This window comes from Anastrepha obliqua, chromosome 6 (assembly GCF_027943255.1).
Source record: "Anastrepha obliqua isolate idAnaObli1 chromosome 6, idAnaObli1_1.0, whole genome shotgun sequence".
Classification (NCBI taxonomy): Eukaryota; Metazoa; Arthropoda; class Insecta; order Diptera; family Tephritidae; genus Anastrepha; species Anastrepha obliqua.
Genome location: NC_072897.1, coordinates 68,268,628 through 68,293,654, shown reverse-complemented (window position 1 = coordinate 68,293,654; position 25,027 = coordinate 68,268,628). Strand labels below are relative to the sequence as shown.

Sequence of the window (25,027 nt, the reverse complement as noted above, 5' to 3'; positions counted from 1 at the left end):
CCAAGGGCTGCCGCCCCAGTACACTAGCCCTGTCTAGTGTATCGTATATCGTATATCAACAAACAAAAACATGAAATACCTTTGATGGCGACAGCGGATAGCGAGATAGTGCATGCTTTCTGAGTCTACCGCTAAATGAGTTAGACGGTACAACAGAACTCACCAGAAGACATCAGAGATCTGGCAGCGGTACAACAGAACTCACCAGAAGACATCAGCTGCCAGATCTCTGATGTCTTCTGGTGAGTTCTGTTGTACCGTCTAACTCATTTAGCGGTAGACTCAGAAAGCATGCACTATCTCGCTATCCGCTGTCGCCATCAAAGGTATTTCAGCTGCCAGATCTCTGATATCTTCTGGTGAGTTCTGTTGTACCGTCTAACTCATTTAGCGGTAGACTCAGAAAGCATGCACTATCTCGCTATCCGCTGTCGCCATCAAAGGTATTTCATGTTTTTGTTTTGGCCTCTCGTTGTTGTTGTTGTAGTTGTAGCAGTACCTTTGCCCTGTTAGTGTAGCGTAATCACCGGTCGTCTTCGTCTAGCTCATCTTACGGTAGGCTCAGGAAACTAGCTGTTTCGACAGGTTGGGTCCAGAGGGAGAGGAGTGTTAGATCAGTAGGTTTGGTGGGGTATGTGAAAAGAGGGTTATTGTCGTGCGAGGTGCCTTCACATTCTGGACATATGATTAGTATGCTACAATATCCTGAACGTAATTGTGCGGGTCTCACGGGGAGGCTTGAGCCGTTCATCTGCTGTTGGTTGGACTCCGATTATGGCATTCGGTGGTCAGGAGCTTAAAAAGGTTGTAAGGGTCTCCCGATGAATGTCGTTCATTGTCTGTCTAAACACAGTCGGGGTCCAGTAGTTATCTGTTCGTTTTGTCCTGGATGTTGTCGACGTAATTGAGGAGGTGTCTGGGAGGCGGCTCTGGCTCAAGCAGGTGTCAACATATGTGAAACCTGCGGTAGCACCCGTCGTTGTCCGAATTGTAGTGTTGTGGCACGCCTGAAGCTTTATCCACTGCGTGTCGCTAATCTTGAACCGGTAAATTGCCTTAAATGTCCATAGCAACATTTCTTTGTCGTTGCCCCTAGTGCTGCCGACAGAGCGATTTGAGGACCTTGTTGCGATTTTGGACTTTAGTGGTAATTGCGGCTGTGTGCACAAAGAAGGAGAGCAAATTGTCAAAGGCTACACCCAAAATTTTGGGATTGTTAACAGTCGGAGTTGGTGTGTGATCGACTTTGACCTTGAGTCGCACTTTGTCCTTGTTGTTGTTGTTGTGGTTGTTGTTGTCGTAGATATACCTTTGCCCTGTCAGTGTAGTTAATCGCCGGTCGTCTTCGTCTAGCTCATCTAACGGTAGGCCCAAAAGACTAGCTGTTTCGACGGGTTGGGTCCAGAGGGAGAGGGGTGTTAGATGAGTGGGTTTGATAGCTCATATGAAAAGGTGGTTAGTGTCGTGCGGGGCGCCTTCACATGCTGGACATATGTTTAGTATGTCGGGATCGATTCTGGATAAGTAGAAGTTAAACCTGCTACAATATCTAGAACGTAATTGTGCCAAGGTTACGCGGGACTTTCGGGGAAGTTGGAGCTCCTCGTCTGCGATTGGTGGTGGTTGGACTCCGATAACGGCATTCGGGGGTCGGGAGCTTAAGAAGGTGGTGAGAGTCTCCCGATGAATGTCGTTTATGGCCTGTCTGTACACTGTCCGATCCAGTAACTGTCCGTTTGTTTTGTCTGAGATCTCGTCCGCGTAGTTGAGGAAATGCCTCCTGATGTGCCTGGGAGGTGGCTCAGGCTCGAGCAGGTGTCTGCATGGGCGAGGCCTGCGGTAACACCCTAACAGAAACTGCTTACTGAGCAATTTGTTATGCCCGTTAACCGGCAGCATGTGGGCCTCATTACGTAGATGTTGTATGGGTGACATCAGAAAACATCCTGTCACGGTCCTTAAAGCAGTGTTTTGACAGGTCTGAAGCTTCGTCCACTGCGAATCACTGGTTCCAGGCGACCAGACAGGCGCAGCATAGTTTAGAACCGGTCGGCCTATTGTTTTAAAAGTCGACAGCAACATTTCCTTGTATTTGCCTCTACTGTTCCCGTCGAGCTCCTTGAGAACCTTGTTGCGACTCTGTACTTTAGTTGCAATAGCGGTTGTATGCGCTGAGAAAGAGAGCAAGCTGTCAAAGGTAACTCCCAATACTTTGGGGTTGCTAACCGTCGGAATTTGTATATCATCGACTTTCCCCTTGAGTTGTAGCCTGGCCTTTGTCCAGGTGGTGAAAAGGGTCGCCGTGGATTTAGTGCGGGAGAGTTGAAAATTCCTGGCTGTGAAGAAGCGAGAAAGGCTGGCGAGGTAGTCGTTTACCTTGGAGCATAGGTCATCAATGTCATTGCACGACGCCATTATCGTGCAGTTGTCGACGTATGAGACCAGGGAGACTCCTTCTGTTGGCTGGGGGAGTTTCGAAATGTAGAACTACTAAATCTAATTCCTGGTGATCATATTCACGTTCCCGTTCCAACTCTCGATTAAATGCGTCATTCATTTCACGATTTGGCACTGGCATTCCTAACCTGACTAATAAACTACCGCACATAAGGTAACACATGTCTTCGATCAAAAGTAAAGCCCAATTATGCATCTCCTCATTCATCTCAAGATCCGGATTTTTGGAACTGACACGAATTTGATGTAAAATATCTTCTGACATATTATTCTTGTAGTCATGCCATAGGTTATATGGGTTCGATGGAAAGTATGTCGAAGTTATGATAGCAAATAATGTGCGTATCTGACTTGGAGATGCAGAGATAATGGCTTCAACGATTGTCGTATCCCAATGGGTATCGCTTTCTAGTAAATTGAGCTCTTCACATGCAGCACGATATGTTGGGAATATTGTACCATTAGCAGTCCGTAGTGACTCAAATGACGTTGGCCTACGCACATTTACCAGCAACAACCGCAAGTAGAAGCATTTATCATTCTTTGGATGAACTGTGTACATACGACCAAGAGCATCAGTAGAACGAACATCCGGATAACCAGTAACCGTATCACCTTGCTTCCGTCGTTGAAAATTCTTCGATGAAGCATTCCAAGTGTAATAATATAATATAATATTATCAAATTTTCTACTTAATCAAAGACAAAATTACGTTTAGCTGTCATTTGCGTTTTGCTATTCCACATTTTACAGTGACTTCACGGAAACGCGTTCGTATGCGATAAAAAGTATCCTATGTCCATCTCCTGGTTCTAAGCTACCTCTCTATTAATTTTCAGCCAAATCGGTTCAGCCATTCTCGAGTTATAAATTGTGTAACTAACATGACTTTCTTTTATATATATGGATGTGAAGGACAAAATGTATGGTAATATTTACCACATACCTTATAAGAAATGTTGTATATTGTACTAATATATGTATATAAACATGCATACATATAATTTCGCGCAATTTTCAAACAAAAAGAACAAATCTATATGTAAAGATGCATACAAATCCTATGGACATATCAAATGCACGAATCTATTCTGTACGCAAGCAAATGTAAGCTAATGTGCCTGAACTGCAAGCGAGAGCGCGGAACGAACGACAAAGAGCACAATCGGCCCCCGCGTTCGGCAACGTTCGACATCTGGCTCTCTCCTACTTGAGTGAGCATATATATGTATGTATATTCGCATTTGTATATAAATTCACATACTTGTATTTGCATATGCCTTCTTGCTGTGTGCATGGTAATGAACCATTTCTCTGTTGAGAATAGGACGATGATAGAAAAAGTAGGAAATGAAAGGGAGTGTTTCGAGTGTAAAGTGTCTTGAAAAAGGCAAATCGATGATGTTGCCTCTTAGTGTTGTTAACTTATTAACGTCTGATGCACAATCAAAATTGAACATACTATATCTTTTATGAATTTGATAACTGTTTCGCCATTTTTCACGTTTGTCGTTTCTCTATATCCATTTCTTTAGAAAAATGCAACCATTCCATTAGTATTTTCGTATGACGTTGTCACGTTAAACTATCGTCAGTAAATCGACTTTACAGACAACTTCTTTTCTTTAAGGATATAAAATAATTTGCTTTGTCGACTAGCAATCGTTGTGAAGACACGTTGGGTATTAAGTCCATAGACGTATTGTTCAATATAAGGATCGGGCACTCGAAGTGTAACCAATTTTATTTATGGCTTTTTAATAAATTTAGTTTGGAAAATTACTTTTATTCAATTCAAAGTAAAAAATGTGTGAAAATAATACAAAATTAAGAATCCATTTACTTTTGCTCGATATGAACACCTTTTGCTTTGACTATAGCCTAGAGACAGCCCCGAAACGAATCGCCAACTGACCGAATGTGACTCGCAGGTATTTTACCCACTTGTGGAAGATGGAATTTTTCTGCGCCTCGAGACTGTCGGGCCTTGCTCTCGAAATTCTCGTATGAATGGTTGGTCAAATAAACCCTATCGTTTTGGGAGTTTACGAATTACTCAATTTGAAAAATTTTCTCTTCAGAAAATACAATGTTCGGAAATTGACCGCTTTCGGCCAAACGAAACAACTCCTCCGCTCTCTCAAGTCTGACTTGTTGCTGCTTTGGTGTGAGATCATGCGCCTTTTGGATATTGTAAAGCTTGTCTTTGATTTCATTTTTCAGTACGCGGCGGATGCAATGGTCAGATATTTTCAGTTCTTCCGCCATTTCATTGGCACTTCGTCGGGAATTTCGCTCAAGTCGCTTCTTCAGTTTTTGAACTAAAAAGTGACATTGTACGTGACATTGCAGTCTTTTGATGACCACCTCCATGACGGTTCCCAATGCTAAAAGTAACATTGTAACGAGTAATGGTGCGATAAAAAAAAAACATTATTTATTGTACTTTAAGGTGCTCGAGCTCACGAACAATCGCTGGCTGTGATTTTCCAGCCAAATATTAAGCAATCACACCATTAGGTTTGAAATCCAATCCTCTATGCTAATGCACCCACTGTCTCTAATAAAATGTCGTAGGACACCTGGTAGAAACAAAAGCTTTGACTGCCTCAACCCAAAACCGACCTCTAGCAAACAACAAACAAACGTATCGCCGAAAACACAAGAAACAAATAGAAATTCCATTCTCAACTAAAATAGTGGTTCCTTAAATGCCAGCAACAAAAAACCGTTAGCGTACTAAACATATACTTTATAAAATAACACGAACATAACTAAAGAAAGAAAAACAACATAGATACTGAAAATATACCAACGCAGACAACTGAAACCAAGCCCAATCAGCATTAGCATCAAAACCAAACTGTGATAGTGAAAATCACGATAGTTCTAGAGATCTGGATCTCTACACAACAGTACGACCCATATACACCAACACATTCGCGAACGTATCACCGATTTCTCTATTGTATCACAGCTTCACCGAACTATAAGTCTTAATTACAGGGTCCGGCACTCATAGTGTAACCTACTTCAGACCACTTGCGCAGCTGACGCACGGCCATCTGCTGTCTGTTATGTATTGTTTACAAGCGTGCGGAAGCATTTTGCCGAGAGTACGCGAAAACAGAAAATCAGTAACAGATTTTAAATGTAATAGTGCGATTGCATTATATTTGGCTGGAAAATCACAACCAGCGATGGTTGGAACTACTCGTTACACTGATACAAGTAGCATCGCGAAACGTCATGGAGGTGGTCATCAAAAGACTGCAACGTAACGTGAAATGGTTAAATAAGTGAAGAAGCGACTTGAGCGAAATCGCCGACGAAGTGCGAATCAAATGAACCATAGCATCCGTCGCATACTCAAAAATGATCTCAAAGTCAACCTTTACCAGATCCAAAAGGCGCATGATCTCACACCAAAGCAACAAGTCAGACTTGAGAGAGCGAAGGAGATGCTTCGCTTGGGCGACAGCGGTCAATTTCCGAGGATTGTGTTTTCTGACGAGAAAATGTTTCAAATTGAGTAATTCGCAAACTCCAAAACGATACGGTTTATTCATACAAGAATTTGAGTAATCGATTGGCCACCAGGAGGCAGCACCCACCACAGGTAATGGTTCGGGCCGCCGTAACCGCAGATGGACGATCTCCAATCGCTTCCATCGAGCCTGACGTCAAGGTAAATGCGAAATATTATCGGGAAAGAATTCTGGAGGTTGCTTTGAAGCAGTGGGCAAACAAACTTGCTAAAAACAAAGTTCCGAATTTCATAACGTCCATACGCGAATCCGACGGGTTTTTTTCTATGGGCCATTTTGGAGATTTAGGTCCGATCTGAAAGATTCACCAGTCAAGAAGCCATTGCTTGCGAGTGGGCCAAAATACCTGCACGTCACATTTGGGCAGCTTGCGATTCGTTTCTAGACCATCTCCTTGCCGTAGTCAAAGCAAACGATGATCAAATCGAGCAAAAGTAAATGGATTCTTAATTTTTTATTATTTTCACACAATTTTTACTTTGAGTTGAATAAATTTATGACCTTTATATTTGGTTACACTGCGAGTGCCGGACCCTGTAAGCAAAACACACTCAAGAGAACAGCGCCTGCAAACAAACAAACGAGAAAAAACAGAATTAACCAAAACAATAAGTTAGATGTTTTACAGTATTAAATATAAAAAATATACAATAAACATTGTATAAGTGTACATCAACACGGTTTCGCTACCCTAAGATAAACATGCATAAATTGAGCCTTAATCACTAAACAGATAATAAAACATCTGCTACTATAGACACCTTAACACGGTGCACGGGGTTAATCGAATTTCTAACCGGATCCAGACACTGACAGGAACTGTCGTCGCTTGAGAACGATGTCAAAAAGCTGCCACCTCCTAATTCATGGTCTTGTGCGTCACCATGCCCAATCGATGAATTGCAGCTAGAAGGCTAATGCGGATGTAGTATAACGGCGCCTCCTCAACACCGCGCCGAATTGAAGAGTAACGGTGGTCATACCAGACAAGAAGCGCGGTTGCGGCGGACCGGTTGAGATACCCAATACATTTTAATACTGTTGAGCTTTCTTCGTCGAGCAGACAGTCGTAAAACAAAGATGAAAAAAAACCGAGAACAACAACAAGAATAACAACAAAAAGGCCTTGCGCGGCTATCAAAAGAGGAAGTATCATTCTTTGAGAGACACGCCAGCGAGAATAACGAACTAGCCCCCAGCCGTGGGATCTACCACGAACCAGACCTAAATATTGAGAGAGCGAGTTTTTTAATTACCACATACTTAGCAGAAAAGCGAGAAGAACCTAAAAGAGCAACAACTGCTGCTAGCTACCAACCTAGAAACACTCATCAGCAAACACAGTCGGGTCGAACACCGGTCGGGCAAATTACCGGTCGGAGGTATTCCAGCAGCAAGAGCGGGCATTCTGAATCCGGGGAATCGTTCGACTCTAGCAGAGGGAAGGGTAGGCGGAGGAGGGGCAGACGCCCGGCTCTCCCACCGCCCAAACATCCCCGCTCGTTCGACGACCTCACAAGGGCGGGGTTGAGTGGCGTGGAAGTGAAATGGTACCTGCACTATTTATAGAAAGGCCAAACCCCAACTTGTGGAGCAACGGCCTACTTCTCCTCCGGCTGCTCCATGGGATAATAACGGACAGCAAACGTGCTACTCGGATGCACTGAAAGGTATCCGGTTACTGTGCTCCAAGAGGCTATAATGGACGAGGTCTTTAAAGGATGGACTCACCCACTGTCCTTTTCCGGGGTTTATTTCAAGCCGGGTCTTCTACTTGCGGACTGCAAGGACAATAAAAAGGCGGGATGATTGGCAGACAAGGCATCCAGGCACGGAATTGTATCTATCGAGAAGCGTAGACGAGTCTGCGAACTAAAAACACAGAAGCGTGTCGCATTTTGAACAGCGACTCTCAAGATGTAGGACTCATAATTAACCTGGGTATAGACGTAGACTCGTAGGAAACCGCAAGAAGGATGGGCTTCACGCTTAATTACCGGTTTAGCTCTGTAACCATGAGACCATGAAGGCCGAGGACTGCCGGGGAAAAGGAAGCTCATTCGGAAGCTTTTGATAAGAACGAAGACAGTGACCCGTCACTCTCGGCGTCAATCCTGTCCACCATTGTAGACGTTACCACGAAACGATTCAGATTTATATGTGGCCAAAGACTGTCACTTCCAGAAGGATGGTTCCATATGTAGAAGTCCACGCAAGGGGGAAAAGTTACTGATCGCCATTCACTTGGGAGTAGCCAGGACGATTCTTCTACATATGGTTCAAGCAGCTCACAACTCCCGGATTAGCCCAAGTATCCTCTGGGAAGCTTCCGAGCACCCATTCGGGAATGAGCTAACGTGAGAAGGCGAAACATTCCAGGATAGCTGGTTGTGCGCTGGAATTGATACCCGCCACGTAAAACCCGTTGTCGGATTTGTTGTGGGAGAGAGACTTCGTCGCCAGGTACTTTCGTTCCCTCCGGTGTACGAGCGCCTCGCAATACTCCGTATTAAAGCGCAATTTTTTAACACCTCGGTCATTTGCGCCCACGCCCCGACGAAAAGGAAGGCGGATGCGACCAAAGATTCCTTCTATGAGCGCTTGGAACGCTCCTATGAGCGCCACCCCCGTCACGACATAAAAATAGTGCTTGGCGACTTCAATACCAGGTTGGGCAAGGAGGGAATTTTAGGTCCCACAGTCCGAAAATTCAGCCTGCATAACGAAACATCCCGTAACGGACAGAGATGGATGATCGACTTCGTCGGGGGTCGAAACATGATAGTATGCAGCACCAGATTCCAGCATAAGAATATACACCAAGCTGTCTCCTGATCGGAAAACGCGAAAGCAAATCGATCATGTTGTGAAAGCTGGAAGACATACCTCCAGTGTTTTAGATGCACGCACGATCCGAGGACCCAACATCGACTCGGATCATTACCTTGTTGCAGCCAAACTACGCACATGCCTCTGTGCAGCAAAAAGCGTACAGCTAAATACACAAAGAATGTTCGACGTCGAAAAGCTGCAATCACAACAGACAGCCAGAAGATTCGCCACTCGACTCTCAGTCCTGCTCTCAAAGAGTACTGCCCAACAAACCGGCATGCACGAGTAATGGAGCAACATTTCTTGTTTTCTACTTAGCGCCGCCGAAAAAGAAATCGGATTCCGGCAAGCCCGAAAAAACAGTTGGTACGACGAGGAATGTCATGCTGCCGCAGAAAGGAAAGATGATGCCTATAGAGCCACGCTGTGATCGGGCGCGCCACGTTGGCAAAGGCGAATATCGTAGGTGATGGAACGATGAGCTGTATGAGCTTTACGGCTGGCGCGATTTGTTAAGCTCGGCCAAAATCGCGTAAGCGGTTATCGCGCCAATTAAGAAGAGAAGAAGAGAGACTGTCACTTCAGCAGCATTCCCCGTATATGAAGGGGAATGTTTATGCTGCTACAACAACAACAACCACCACCAATGTAGAAATACCTCCTGATGAGGGAACCCAGGCAAGCCACTGGGCCTACATTATCCAGGCAAGTCACCGGACGGCATATATCCCCACCGCACAAGAACTTTTGGAAGGACTGGACCTAGGGAAGCTCCAGCTCAGTAAAAGGGGCGTGAGCTAGTTGTGGCTCTCTGTGGAGGATGAGTCAGAGACACCTAGACAGAAATGACACCATAACTCTCGATAGTATCCCAAATCAATCATCGTGCGGTAGCGACATCAGCCGTCGTTGCACAGTAGTCTGCCTCAGGGGATCTGGGCATAGTTCTGGTTCAAGAGCCGTGGGCTTCCAGGGGCTAGGTAAGGGACCTCAGAAACAACAACAAAAAGCTTAAATAGAAACATTACCTATTTTTGCGTTTATTTAAGTCGGGATCTGGTTGCGGTACAGGCAAGGGGTTAAGTCGTTTGTTCCTGCGATATGAGTCTACGAAGACAAAACTGTTAGTGCGTGATAAAGAATCACATCCTGCGCGAGGTGACCCTGCTATGTAACTCGGCAAGTTCCCTCGCTGTCAAGGTCGTGAAAGGTCGATAAACTGCGTCCACTTCAACAGTGGCTTCCTTGAGAGACAAATAGGGCCGTGTTTTTTATTTCGATCCGTATTAATAATAGCTTTTCTACTGTGTTTTGTGTGCAATCCTGCTTAAAAGAGACCGAGACTCACCCATAGCAATTGCAAGTGTTGCAAACATACTTACAAACGATTTCTTGTTTATAAGCAAACTAAGAAATAAGAAAAATAAAAAATATATATACAAAGTGAACAAACAAATAATCAGAAGGCAAGATGAGGATGCGGCACTCTCACACGCGGAGAGGAAAGCAATCCGCGAGTGAGCCTGTAACAAAAACAATGTATTTTAAAACTGTGAACACTCCGGCAATTACGCGCGAACTCAATGCAAAAAAAAAGCAAATGAAATAGAGGCAGCCCTCTCTATCAACTCTACAGGATTACCGCAAAGAGTAGAGAGTGTTAACCTTCATGCCAAGCCGTTTAATGGCGGTCTCACAGCTTGCGTGAGCACAAACGGAGTGGAAAAAAACAACCACAAGCAATTCATCATCAACAACGACATCAATTCTGTAGACTAGTACTGCAACAACAACCGTATCAAACAAACCTTTGCTTGCCATCTCCCCACCTTCTAGTGTACAACTTCACGCTTTAAATGAGCAAATGAACACACCGCAGCCTCTCATAAAGAGATCACGAAACTCACCCATAAAGTCCTCAACTTTGTCAACCACCAATTAAAAACAAAAAACAAAACAATGAACTTGAGCCAAAGCAAATTACCAAACTACTGGCTAAGTGGCGATACAAAGTCCAGAAATAAATTTGCATCCCTTGCTATTGATGACGAAAATGAAAACAACGAAATAAATACACAAGCGAACAGTGGGCAGAACACTGTTACTAATGCTCAAAATTTAAATAGCGAAAAAAATAAAAATATTAATAATAAACCACCATCAATATACAATATGTGCAAGGTATGGAATGCATCAAGACACTAAAAAATGATTTAAGTGCAATAGCAAACAGCAATTTTGTCCTAAAAATCCTAAGAAATAATGAAGTACGAGTTCAAGCAAATGACATGGGAACGTACACTCAAACACACCAAATGCTAAAACAAAACAAAACAAAACTGCATACTTTCAAACCAAAAAATGAGAGGGTGTTCAAAGTAATATTACGCAACATGCATCCTTTTGTGGACCAAGAAGAAATAAAGAGTGAATTAAGAGAATAAGGTCATAAAGTCATAAATATATTTAATATAACACAAAGACCAACAAGAAAACCATTACCACTATTTTTTATTGACCTGGAAGCCAATACTAATAACAAAGACATTTACAACATAGATAAACTAATGCACTGCATCGTATCGTTTGAGGCGCCGCATCATAAAAGGATAATTGCACAATGCACGAAATGTCAGAAGTGTGGGCATACAAAAAATTATTGCACAAGAGACTCAGTATGTGTTAAATGTGCAGGAAAACATTTAACAAGCGAATGCAACAATCCGACCATTCAAGTGAAATGCGCACTATGTGGAGGTAATCATACCGCCAATTACAAAGGCTGCGAAATATATAAAGCCATAAAAATGCAACGATTCCCACCTTTACGCAAAAAGGAAGTCATAACAAACCAAAACACAAACACCACAAAATCAACAGTAATACCAGGTATAATTATGCTGATGCAATAGCCTCATCAAATCCACAGGTAAAAAAGTTTTAAAAAGGAACAAAATTATAGCTTTTTATATTAAACTTGTTCATGTCTCATATTATTAATTTGTGAAATCAAAAACCTAATTAAAATCAAATCCTAGTATTTGGTAGGATAACTATTAGACTTTACAATCGCTTTAAGTCGTGATGGCATTGATTTCACCAAGTTTTCAATTACAGCTGGTGGTACCTATTTTATTCCATTCCTCTTGAAAGTCGTTTTTCAGTTGTTCCTTATTCCTAATCGCAGGTTTACGTATTTGCCGTTTTAAATGTCCGATTGTGTTGGTATCCGGGGACTGTCGCGGTTTCGGCTGTTTTCGCACATTGTATAACAGTCACGCTCGTACAATGTTGGATGTGTGCTTGGGGTCATTATCCTGCTGGAAGATAAACGTCCCTCCAAAGCTCAATTTTGTAGCGCTTTCTTTTAAATTATTTTTCAAAATATTTAAATAACCATATCGGTCCATAATATTTTCGATAAATACCAAGTTTCCAACCCTGTTCGCAGCCATACATCCGCAAACCATCACAGAGCCCCTCCCTGCTTCACAGCGCCACTCATATTGTTTGGATCTAATTCCGGGTTAACTGTTCTCCAAACTTTTTCACGGCCAAATCTATCAGATCTACATATACAGAACTTACACTCATCAGAAACTATGGCTTGGTTCCAAAACGTTTGGTCATATTTTTCATGATTTTTTGCGAATGAAATCCGTTTACTCCGATTGACACTACTCCCGAAGGGCTTTTTCCTAACATTGCACCCATGATAACCAGCACTATGCAAAACCCGGCGAATAGTTTGGATGCTAAATTATTTTCCAGTCCCATTTTCAACTTCAGATTTCAATTTGGGGGCAGTTATTTTGGAGTTTGTCCTGATTTTCCGTACGACTTAGCTTTTTTCTCTGGGACTTAAGAGCGGCGGACGCCCACAACGTTCTTTATTAGAAGTGCTTCCCGCCCTTTCTTATTTATTCACAACCTTTTGAACTGTAGCAAAACTCCTATCTATCAAACGACCGATTTTTCGCAATGATTTATGTTCCTTGTGATATTTTATAATCAGTTTTTTTAAATCATCAGAAAGTTCTTTTCCTCTTGGTGCCATTACTAAAAATGTCGCAAAAAAATTAATACAAAACGTATGCACTTCCCTATATTTTTATACTCACTTTAGTTATTTCCTTTTAATAGCTTTAACTTTTTTAATCAATACGTAAAAATAAATGTTATGCTAACTGACCAATAATTTGCTGTATACTAACTTTTGTGACATAAATTTCGTTCGCATCAAAGACAAAGCAAAGCGTGGATACCGGTACCTAAACTTTACAGCTAAATTAAGCCGCATATGAAAGCTTATCCCAGTACACAATTACCATGTGTAAAATATTTTGATTACATATTTAGGAAAACGGCGGCCGTTGCCGAATGGGTTGGTGCGTGATTACCATTCGGACCATTCAGAATTCACAGAGAGAACGTTGGTTCCAATCTCGGTGAAACACCAAAATAAAGAAAAACATTTTTTTAATAGCGGTCGCCCCTCGGCAGACAATGGCAAACCTCCGAGTGTATTTCTGCCATGAAAAAGCTCCTCATAAAATTATCTGCCGTTCGGAGTCGGCTTGAAAGTGTAGGTCCCTCCTAGGTGGAACAACATCAAGACGCACACCACAAATAGGAGGAGCTCGGCCAAACACCCAACAACGGTGTACGCACCAATTCTATATATACGAGTATATATACATATATATGTATATAGATATATTAAGGAAAGCGTTAGCGTCAAACAGTTCCATAAATCAGGCTCCTGTATACTTATTTATGTTACTGACTTTACCACTCTGATCGATGCTTCTACATTAAATACAATGACAAATACTCACATATGCATCCGTTAACAGGAGGAGTTCCTCAAGGCAGCGTTCTAGGACTACTGCTAAAGCGTTTTTCAGTAAGAGCGCTTCAACTTTTTTTTTTTATAAAACACAAACGGTTTGACTTTTTTAACTAATTTTTTTTTATTATCGAGTTTGAACATATACATTCAAGTATGAAATTCGATTTATTTTGCATGACCACCGCGTGCACGTTTTACGAAGTCCAATCGTTGAACCCAATTTTCGACCACTCTTTTGCATAAATCGGCCGAAATTCCAGCAATTTCGCGTTCAATATTGGCTCTGAGCTCAAAAATCGTCACCGGCTTGTTACTGTAGACCAATGACTTCACATAACCCCAAAGAAAATAGTCTAGAGGCGTCAAATCACACGAGCGCGGCGGCCATTCGACCGGTCCATTTCTGGAAATAATGCGCTCATCGAACTTACTCTTCAACAAATCAATTGTAGCGTGTGCTGTGTGGCTTGTGACCCCGTCCTGTTGAAACCACATGTCGTCTAAGTCCATACCATTCAATTGCGGCCAAAAATAATCGTTTATCATGCCGCGGTATCGATTTCCATTCACAGTAACGTGGCGATCGTTCTCGTCAAGGAAAAAATATGGGCCAATTACGCCGCCGGCATGTAAACCGCATCAAACAGTGATTTTTTCGGAATGCAACGATGCCTCATGAATCACGTGTGGATTGCTTTCTGCCCAGTAACGCATATTTTGCTTGTTGACAAAGCCATTGAGCCACTGAAGATGATTTTTTGGCCGTAATGTTCTTAAAGTAGCAGCAACAGAACGATTATTTTCATAAAAAATTTCCACGATTTGCAATCGTTGCTCAAGTGTGTAGCGTTCCATGATGAAATGTATACTAATAAAGTTTATAAATGACAACCGAAAAATAAAAAATATTGCATCGTTCGCCCTCCCTATCGGAAAAAAGTTGAAGCGCACCTATTGAAAAACGCTTTATATGTCCTATTTACCTCTGGCATACCACTCCCAGAAGAAACTAATTTAACTATAGCAACATTTGCAGACGACACAATTTTATTGTCATCTGACAAAAACCTTTCAACCGCAACAAAATTACAGATATACACCAACAATGAAAAGAAGTTGTTTGACAAATGGGGTTTAAAAGTAGCTTCTACTCAAATATGAACGAGACGGTATCAATAAAACGGTCCGCGGATGACATATGGCAAAAATAAATTTTTTGTTTTTTGGTAGGACTGTTATAAGCCTACATGGCAAATTTCAGCGTGATATGTCACATAGTTTGTTTTCTGTGCTACTGTAAACAAGTCAAGCTCGAGTGTGTTTTGCGAATTTAACGATGGAAATTCAAAGAATTTGTTTGAAATTTTGTTATTCCAACAAAATTTTGGCTTCAGACGCCTTAAAAATGTTGCAGACAACCTATGGGGACTCTGCTCTATCGCGTGCACGTGTTTTCCAGTGGTACATCGGTTGAAAACTTGCCTCATGAACGTCGTCCAGCAACATCAGTAAACGACGAAAACATCGGAAAAGTAAAGGAAATTGTGCTTGAAAATCGTACAAATCGCAAAATCGGTTAACGCTGAATATTATTTAGACGTTTTAAAGCGTTTGCGCGAGAACATTCGTCTTAAAAGGAAGGAATTGTGGGACAACAAGTCATGGTTCTTGCATCACGATAATGCACCAGCTCATACATCACGTCTTGTTCGCGATTATTTGAACAAAAATAATGTTAATATCGTTCCGCAAGCACCGTATTCGCCTGATATGGCTCCATGTGACTTTTTCCTGTTTCCCAAGCTCAAGCTGCCGCTCCGTGGAAAACATTTTGAGACAATTGAAGTCATAAAAGAGAATTCGAAGAACACACTCGAGCTTGACTTGTTTACAGTAGCACAGAAAACAAACAATGTGACATATCACGCTGAAATTTGCCATGTAGGCTTATAACAGTCCTACCAAAAAACAAAAAATTTATTTTTGCCATATGTCATCCGCGGACCGTTTTATTGATACCGTCTCGTTCATATTTGAGTAGAAGGTAAATAAGGACAAATCTGTACAAGTAATATTTACGACCAGAAAAGAGGCTGCTGCTATGCCGATTAAGCTCAACAATAAAAATATAGTGAGCGTCAAAATAAAGTGTACAAAGCTTTTTGTTATAATATGGATTTTATTTCAGTCTTTTATAAGAAAACAATATATTTTAATTTCATGCTTTTTAAATTCGTATTTGATTCTGTACTAATTACTAAAAAACAACAAGAAAATAAATTACAACAACAAAAGTTTTAAGACAAAAACAAAATTGAGTGCATATTTTACGCGTCAAAATAAAGTGTACAGCGTACATCAGTAGCAGTAGCCGTTGTCGACGAAGACTCGGACCACGAAAGCGTCGGGAGCACTAACACAGCTGAGGAAGAGGTTCTTTTGCGTTCTCCGGCTGGGTCCAATGGTGCTGCTTCGGATAGCAAGAACAGATGAAGGATCAAGCCTGATAAAGAGAAGCTGAAGGCCAAAGCCCGATGCAAGGCCGCGGTCAAAGTTTGTGACCGATTTGGCAGCAAGTCCAACCTGACGAAGCAAGAGGAGGAACGGTTGGCTTGGGCCAGAGAGGAGATCAAAAATGGCCGGGCCTTCTACGCAGCAAAGCCAATGTTCGCGGCTTCCAATCCGAAATATGCGAACAAAATCGAAGAAGAGCTAGCCATCAAGAGGCAGCGTTCTGCGGATAGTGAGGCCTCAGTGCCATCGAAAAAGCAGAAGCACAGGCACGAGACGGCTAAACCGAAAAACGGAGACGAAAGACCTACGACGTCGAAAGCAGCGGCAGCGGCCAGTGAAATTGCCAAGAGACACCTCATAGTGGCACTCACTGACCGTAGCGACCAGCTGGGGCGAATGTCGCAGGAACGGTGGAAGGTAGTATAAATGAAGCTACTGGAAACCTTGTTTACTAAAATGGACGCAGAGCCGAACGCACCCATGCCAGCATTCGACGGAGCAGGGTGGTTCAGCGGCGTCAAAATCATAAAATGCAAGGATGACCCCACGCTCACATGGATAAAGGAAGCGGTAAAAACGCTTCACGGCCTGTGGGAGGGGGCATCACTGGAAATTGTTGATCGCAGCTGCATTCCCTCAATACCTAAGGCAAAGGTTTTCATTCCGCGAGTGGTAAAACCGGAATATGCGCTGCGACTACTACAACGACAAAACACGGACGTGCTGACAGACGAGTGGAAAGTGTTGAGCGTGGCAAAACCACCAACTGCTGATGGTGGCCAGGACTACATCATCCAAATCAACAAGCCGGCAGAGGACTTGCTTTACGCGCGATTCGGGAGGATGGCTGATGTTGCTGGACGACGTTCATGAGGCAAGTTTTCAACCGATGTACCACTGGAAAACACGTGCACGCGATAGAGCAGAGTCCCCATAGGTTGTCTGCAACATTTTTAAGGCGTCTGAAGCCAAAATTTTGTTGGAATAACAAAATTTCAAACAAATTCTTTGAATTTCCATCGTTAAATTCGAATAACACACTCGAGCTTGACTTGTTTACAGTAGCACAGAAAACAAACAATGTGACATATCACGCTGAAATTTGCCATGTAGGCTTATAACAGTCCTACCAAAAAACAAGAAATTTATTTTTGCCATATGTCATCCGCGGACCGTTTTATTGATACCGTCTCGTTCATATTTGAGTAGAAGGTAAATAAGGACAAATCTGTACAAGTAATATTTACGACCAGAAAAGAGGCTGCTGCTATGCCGATTAAGCTCAACAATAAAAATATAGTGAGCGTCAAAATAAAGTGTACAAAGCTTTTTGTTATAATATGGATTTTATTTCAGTCTTTTATAAGAAAACAATATATTTTAATTTCATGCTTTTTAAATTCGTATTTGATTCTGTACTAATTACTAAAAAACAACAAGAAAATAAATTACAACAACAAAAGTTTTAAGACAAAAACAAAATTGAGTGCATATTTTACGCGTCAAAATAAAGTGTACAGCGTACATCAGTAGCAGTAGCCGTTGTCGACGAAGACTCGGACCACGAAAGCGTCGGGAGCACTAACACAGCTGAGGAAGAGGTTCTTTTGCGTTCTCCGGCTGGGTCCAATGGTGCTGCTTCGGATAGCAAGAACAGACCAAGGATCAAGCCTGATAAAGAGAAGCTGAAGGCCAAAGCCCGATGCAAGGCCGCGGTCAAAGTTTGTGACCGATTTGGCAGCAAGTCCTACCTGACGAAGCAAGAGGAGGAACGGTTGGCTTGGGCCAGAGAGGAGATCAAAAATGGCCGGGCCTTCTACGCAGCAAAGCCAATGTTCGCGGCTTCCAATCCGAAATATGCGAACAAAATCGAAGAAGAGCTAGCCATCAAGAGGCAGCGTTCTGCGGATAGTGAGGCCTCAGTGCCATCGAAAAAGCAGAAGCACAGGCACGAGACGGCTAAACCGAAAAACGGAGACGAAAGACCTACGACGTCGAAAGCAGCGGCAGCGGCCAGTGAAATTGCCAAGAGACACCTCATAGTGGCACTCACTGACCGTAGCGACCAGCTGGGGCGAATGTCGCAGGAACGGTGGAAGGTAGTATAAATGAAGCTACTGGAAACCTTGTTTACTAAAATGGACGCAGAGCCGAACGCACCCATGCCAGCATTCGACGGAGCATGGCTGATGGCTGATGTTGCTGGACGACGTTCATGAGGCAAGTTTTCAACCGATGTACCACTGGAAAACACGTGCACGCGATAGAGCAGAGTCCCCATAGGTTGTCTGCAACATTTTTAAGGCGTCTGAAGCCAAAATTTTGTTGGAATAACAAAATTTCAAACAAATTCTTTGAATTTCCATCGTTAAATTCGAATAACACACTCGAGCTTGACTTGTTTACAGTAGCACAGAAAACAAACAATATGACATATCACGCTGAAATTTGCCATGTAGGCTTATAACAGTCCTACCAAAAAACAAAAAATTTATTTTTGCCATATGTCATCCGCGGACCGTTTTATTGATACCGTCTCGTTCATATTTGAGTAGAAGGTAAATAAGGACAAATCTGTACAAGTAATATTTACGACCAGAAAAGAGGCTGCTGCTATGCCGATTAAGCTCAACAATAAAAATATAGTGAGCGTCAAAATAAAGTGTACAAAGCTTTTTGTTATAATATGGATTTTATTTCAGTCTTTTATAAGAAAACAATATATTTTAATTTCATGCTTTTTAAATTCGTATTTGATTCTGTACTAATTACTAAAAAACAACAAGAAAATAAATTACAACAACAAAAGTTTTAAGACAAAAACAAAATTGAGTGCATATTTTACGCGTCAAAATAAAGTGTACAGCGTACATCAGTAGCAGTAGCCGTTGTCGACGAAGACTCGGACCACGAAAGCGTCGGGAGCACTAACACAGCTGAGGAAGAGGTTCTTTTGCGTTCTCCGGCTGGGTCCAATGGTGCTGCTTCGGATAGCAAGAACAGACCAAGGATCAAGCCTGATAAAGAGAAGCTGAAGGCCAAAGCCCGATGCAAGGCCGCGGTCAAAGTTTGTGACCGATTTGGCAGCAAGTCCTACCTGACGAAGCAAGAGGAGGAACGGTTGGCTTGGGCCAGAGAGGAGATCAAAAATGGCCGGGCCTTCTACGCAGCAAAGCCAATGTTCGCGGCTTCCAATCCGAAATATGCGAACAAAATCGAAGAAGAGCTAGCCATCAAGAGGCAGCGTTCTGCGGATAGTGAGGCCTCAGTGCCATCGAAAAAGCAGAAGCACAGGCACGAGACGGCTAAACCGAAAAACGGAGACGAAAGACCTACGACGTCGAAAGCAGCGGCAGCGGCCAGTGAAATTGCCAAGAGACACCTCATAGTGGCACTCACTGACCGTAGCGACCAGCTGGGGCGAATGTCGCAGGAACGGTGGAAGGTAGTATAAATGAAGCTACTGGAAACCTTGTTTACTAAAATGGACGCAGAGCCGAACGCACCCATGCCAGCATTCGACGGAGCAGGGTGGTTCAGCGGCGTCAAAATCATAAAATGCAAGGATGACCCCACGCTCACATGGATAAAGGAAGCGGTAAAAACGCTTCACGGCCTGTGGGAGGGGGCATCACTGGAAATTGTTGATCGCAGCTGCATTCCCTCAATACCTAAGGCAAAGGTTTTCATTCCGCGAGTGGTAAAACCGGAATATGCGCTGCGACTACTACAACGACAAAACACGGACGTGCTGACAGACGAGTGGAAAGTGTTGAGCGTGGCAAAACCACCAACTGCTGATGGTGGCCAGGACTACATCATCCAAATCAACAAGCCGGCAGAGGACTTGCTTTACGCGCGATTCGGGAGGATGGCTGATGTTGCTGGACGACGTTCATGAGGCAAGTTTTCAACCGATGTACCACTGGAAAACACGTGCACGCGATAGAGCAGAGTCCCCATAGGTTGTCTGCAACATTTTTAAGGCGTCTGAAGCCAAAATTTTGTTGGAATAACAAAATTTCAAACAAATTCTTTGAATTTCCATCGTTAAATTCGAATAACACACTCGAGCTTGACTTGTTTACAGTAGCACAGAAAACAAACAATATGACATATCACGCTGAAATTTGCCATGTAGGCTTATAACAGTCCTACCAAAAAACAAAAAATTTATTTTTGCCATATGTCATCCGCGGACCGTTTTATTGATACCGTCTCGTTCATATTTGAGTAGAAGGTAAATAAGGACAAATCTGTACAAGTAATATTTACGACCAGAAAAGAGGCTGCTGCTATGCCGATTAAGCTCAACAATAAAAATATAGTGAGCGTCAAAATAAAGTGTACAAAGCTTTTTGTTATAATATGGATTTTATTTCAGTCTTTTATAAGAAAACAATATATTTTAATTTCATGCTTTTTAAATTCGTATTTGATTCTGTACTAATATAATTACTAAAAAACAACAAGAAAATAAATTACAACAACAAAAGTTTTAAGACAAAAACAAAATTGAGTGCATATTTTACGCGTCAAAATAAAGTGTACAGCGTACATCAGTAGCAGTAGCCGTTGTCGACGAAGACTCGGACCACGAAAGCGTCGGGAGCACTAACACAGCTGAGGAAGAGGTTCTTTTGCGTTCTCCGGCTGGGTCCAATGGTGCTGCTTCGGATAGCAAGAACAGACCAAGGATCAAGCCTGATAAAGAGAAGCTGAAGGCCAAAGCCCGATGCAAGGCCGCGGTCAAAGTTTGTGACCGATTTGGCAGCAAGTCCTACCTGACGAAGCAAGAGGAGGAACGGTTGGCTTGGGCCAGAGAGGAGATCAAAAATGGCCGGGCCTTCTACGCAGCAAAGCCAATGTTCGCGGCTTCCAATCCGAAATATGCGAACAAAATCGAAGAAGAGCTAGCCATCAAGAGGCAGCGTTCTGCGGATAGTGAGGCCTCAGTGCCATCGAAAAAGCAGAAGCACAGGCACGAGACGGCTAAACCGAAAAACGGAGACGAAAGACCTACGACGTCGAAAGCAGCGGCAGCGGCCAGTGAAATTGCCAAGAGACACCTCATAGTGGCACTCACTGACCGTAGCGACCAGCTGGGGCGAATGTCGCAGGAACGGTGGAAGGTAGTATAAATGAAGCTACTGGAAACCTTGTTTACTAAAATGGACGCAGAGCCGAACGCACCCATGCCAGCATTCGACGGAGCAGGGTGGTTCAGCGGCGTCAAAATCATAAAATGCAAGGATGACCCCACGCTCACATGGATAAAGGAAGCGGTAAAAACGCTTCACGGCCTGTGGGAGGGGGCATCACTGGAAATTGTTGATCGCAGCTGCATTCCCTCAATACCTAAGGCAAAGGTTTTCATTCCGCGAGTGGTAAAACCGGAATATGCGCTGCGACTACTACAACGACAAAACACGGACGTGCTGACAGACGAGTGGAAAGTGTTGAGCGTGGCAAAACCACCAACTGCTGATGGTGGCCAGGACTACATCATCCAAATCAACAAGCCGGCAGAGGACTTGCTTTACGCGCGATTCGGGAGGATGGCTTGGGGAGTTGGTAGCGTGCACCTTCGCCTCAAAAAGCGCAACCCGACAGATGACAACCACAACACGCTTGCTGCGGGGGAGGTGGAAAAGGATCTCGGTATAGAAGAGATCCTGGAAGCCTCCCTCAATATACAGGAAGTGGAGAAGGGTGACTTGGAGGTAGTATCCAACCCCGAGAAGGTACTGAGACACATAAACCTCCACAAAAGTAAGAACGTCTCAGCCGAGCTCCTGCTCAACATAGAGGGAGTCGGCTACGATGTGGCTCTAGTCCATGAACCATGGATAGCATCGGGCAACATAGTCTCCGGTCGTAAGTCACACAACTACAATACATACATCCCGACAAAAAATAAGGTAAGAACAGCGATAATGGTCAAAAAAAGTGTATGTTCTTATATTGATCATAATCTCTCTTCAGACGATCTGACAGTGGTGGCGCTGGAGGGCTGCAAGGATGAGACGCTACACTTTGGGTCCTGCTATATGCCACATGATGAAGAAGCACCACAGACGGAACATCGGAAGCTAGCAGAAACAGCTGCCAGAAAAAAGCGTGCTCTGGTGGTAGGAACGGACGCAAACGCACATCACACAATCTGGGGAAATGCAGACATAAACGACCGAGGTGAGTCACTATATTCTTCAGACTAGCCTAGAAATAGCTAATAGAGGTTAAAAATCAACATATGTGGGACCAACCTTGAAGAATGTACTCGATTTAACACTCTACACAAGCAAGCATGTTATGGTGAAAGAATGGGAAGTGTTGAGTACGCCCTCATTGATCACAGCTTTCAGGTTATATTCCGCTCAAAACACAAACTTATATCCTTTAGAAATCTTAAGAATACGAACTGGGACTTGTATAGGGATATACTATCAAAAACACCAATGATACCCCGGAAATACAAGTCACACGTCGCACTTGAGAAAGGGGGTGAATTGTTTGCGACTACTCTTGTCAAAGCCTTTAAAAGATCCTGCCCTCCAACACGTAATAGACGCAAGGTGAAGCCTCCTTGGTGGAACAGGGAATTAGGAGCACAAAGACGTAGAGTACATGAATTCTGTAGGTTAGCCAAAGTTGCTTAAAATGAGTTCTGTTGGAAAGAGTATAAGGATCTACTAAAAGTATACAAGAGATACGTAAAGCCAAGAGAGAATCTTGCAAAGACTTCTGTAGCAGTATGGAAGACACTAACGATGTGGCTAGACTCAGGAAACTGCTATCCAAGAATCCGTCTATGCCAAGAACAATACGAAAAATTAACGGGGAGTGGGCTGACAGCTGTGAGGACTCTCTAGAAGACCTAGTCAGTACACATTTTCCAGGGTGTGCGGACACTGCAGATCTCGAACCTAGAGGAGATATTGTGCACGAAATCCCGACGAACGTAATTACAACCATCAAAATAGAATGGGCTATACAAAGTTTCGACCCATATAAATCGCCAGGACTGGATGGAATCTTCCCAGCCATGCTCCAAAGGGTAAGCCATCTAGTGGTACCATGGTTAAGAACGATATTCAGGGGATGCCTGAGGTTCAGCTACGTTACTGTATTGTGGAGAGAAGCGAGAATTGTGTTTATTCCAAAATCAGGAAAAAGCAACTCTCTATACTCAAAGGAATACAGGCCCATTAGTTTGACTTCATTTCTCCTGAAAACGTTAGAGAAGATTTTAGATACATACATTAGAGACACAATTGCGCCGGACGAATTATCCAAGGCGCAGCATGCTTACACTAAAGGCAGATCCACTGAAACTGCACTTCACTCACTTATACTAAACATAGAAAAGGCGTTAGAATATATGGAGTATGCTCTAGGAGTATTTCCAGATATATCAGGAGCCTTTAACAACGTGACAAAAGATTCTATTTTAAATAGCATAGAGTCACTTAATGTGCAACCCGCGGTTTATCTATGGATAAGGCTGCTATTAGCTAGCAGAAAGATAAGAGCGGAGTGGAACGATGCGAGCGTCACCAAATATGCATGCAGAGGTACTCCGCAAGGTGGGGTATTATCGCCGCTATTATGGTTACTTGTAGCAAATGAAATTCTTAAGAAACTTGACAGAGGGGCACCTAAACTAGTGGCATATGCCGATGACATAGCTATAGTAGTTACGGGAAAGTACCTAGACACCATCAGTAATGTGATGAACAGCACTCTCAAAACGATACACCAATGGGCATCTCGCGCAGGGCTAGGGATAAACGCGGGAAAAACGGACATGGTACTTTTTACCAGGAAGTACAAAGTTCCGGCGTGGAACCTCCCGAAGCTAGGCAACAACGAACTACTTCTCAATGATTATGCAAGGTACCTCGGAGTTATACTGGACAGCAAATTGCTGTGGAAGCATAACGTTGAAGAGAGGGTGAAAAAGGCCAGTAATGCGTTGTACGAATGTAAAAGAATGCTGGGCGTTACTTGGGGTCTATCACCCTCTCTGATGCATTGGTGCTACACAGCAGTAGTCAGACCGATATTGCTGTACGGAACCTTAGTATGGTGGACTGCGACAAAAAAACTGACATACTTAATGCCGCTGGAAAGGATTCAACGACTCGCTGCTCTGTGTATAACAGGAGCGATGAAGACCACACCAACGGCGGCGCTGGAAATGATACTCAGCATGCCACCTATTGACCTCATGGCGGAAAACCTGGCAGCGAAATCCGCGAGGAGGCTAATGGCTGCGGGGGTATTCATCTGCAGAACCTTCGGTCACAGCTCGATAGGAAAGTGGAGCTCAGGTGGCACAGACTACATGACTCCGTACTTTACTTGGGAGAGAAGGTTTCGCACTACAATTGAAGAGGAGGGATGGCACAAAGGCATGAAGCCTGGCCATAGAACCTTTCACATCTATACAGACGGCTCGAAAACTCCAGACGGAGTGGGAGCGGGTATTTACTGCTCAAAACTAGGAATAAGGCAGTCTATCAAGCTGCCAGACCACAGCAGTATTTTCCAAGCGGAAGTTTTTGCTGTGGAGAAGGCCGCGGAGCTAGCCTACACTAGAACAAGAAAGAACTCAACAATTAATATATACGTGGACAGTCAAGCAGCAACAAAAGCAATAAGCTCATATTGTATTAAGTCCAAAAATGTTCAACGGAGCAGGGAGGCTATAGAAAGGCTAGCCCGAAACAGTAGGCTGCATATCTACTGGGTACCTGGTCACAAAGGCATTATGGGGAACGAAATAGTAGATGAGATAGCACAAAGTTCTGTGAGACTACC

General features: G+C 43.2%; 1 protein-coding gene across 1 annotated transcript in view; it reads left to right on the top strand.

Moving 5' to 3' along the window:
- Window positions 1-21,345, top strand: part of LOC129250671 (uncharacterized) — a 40,659-nt gene extending 19,314 nt beyond the window's left edge. Inside the window, exons 3-5 of the mRNA XM_054890276.1 lie at window positions 17,738-18,303; window positions 19,071-19,649; window positions 20,758-21,345. Coding sequence (XP_054746251.1) covers window positions 17,738-18,303; window positions 19,071-19,649; window positions 20,758-21,345 — 1,733 coding nt within the window. The remainder of the gene's footprint in view (window positions 1-17,737; window positions 18,304-19,070; window positions 19,650-20,757) is intronic.
- The last annotated feature ends 3,682 nt before the right edge of the window (window positions 21,346-25,027 follow it).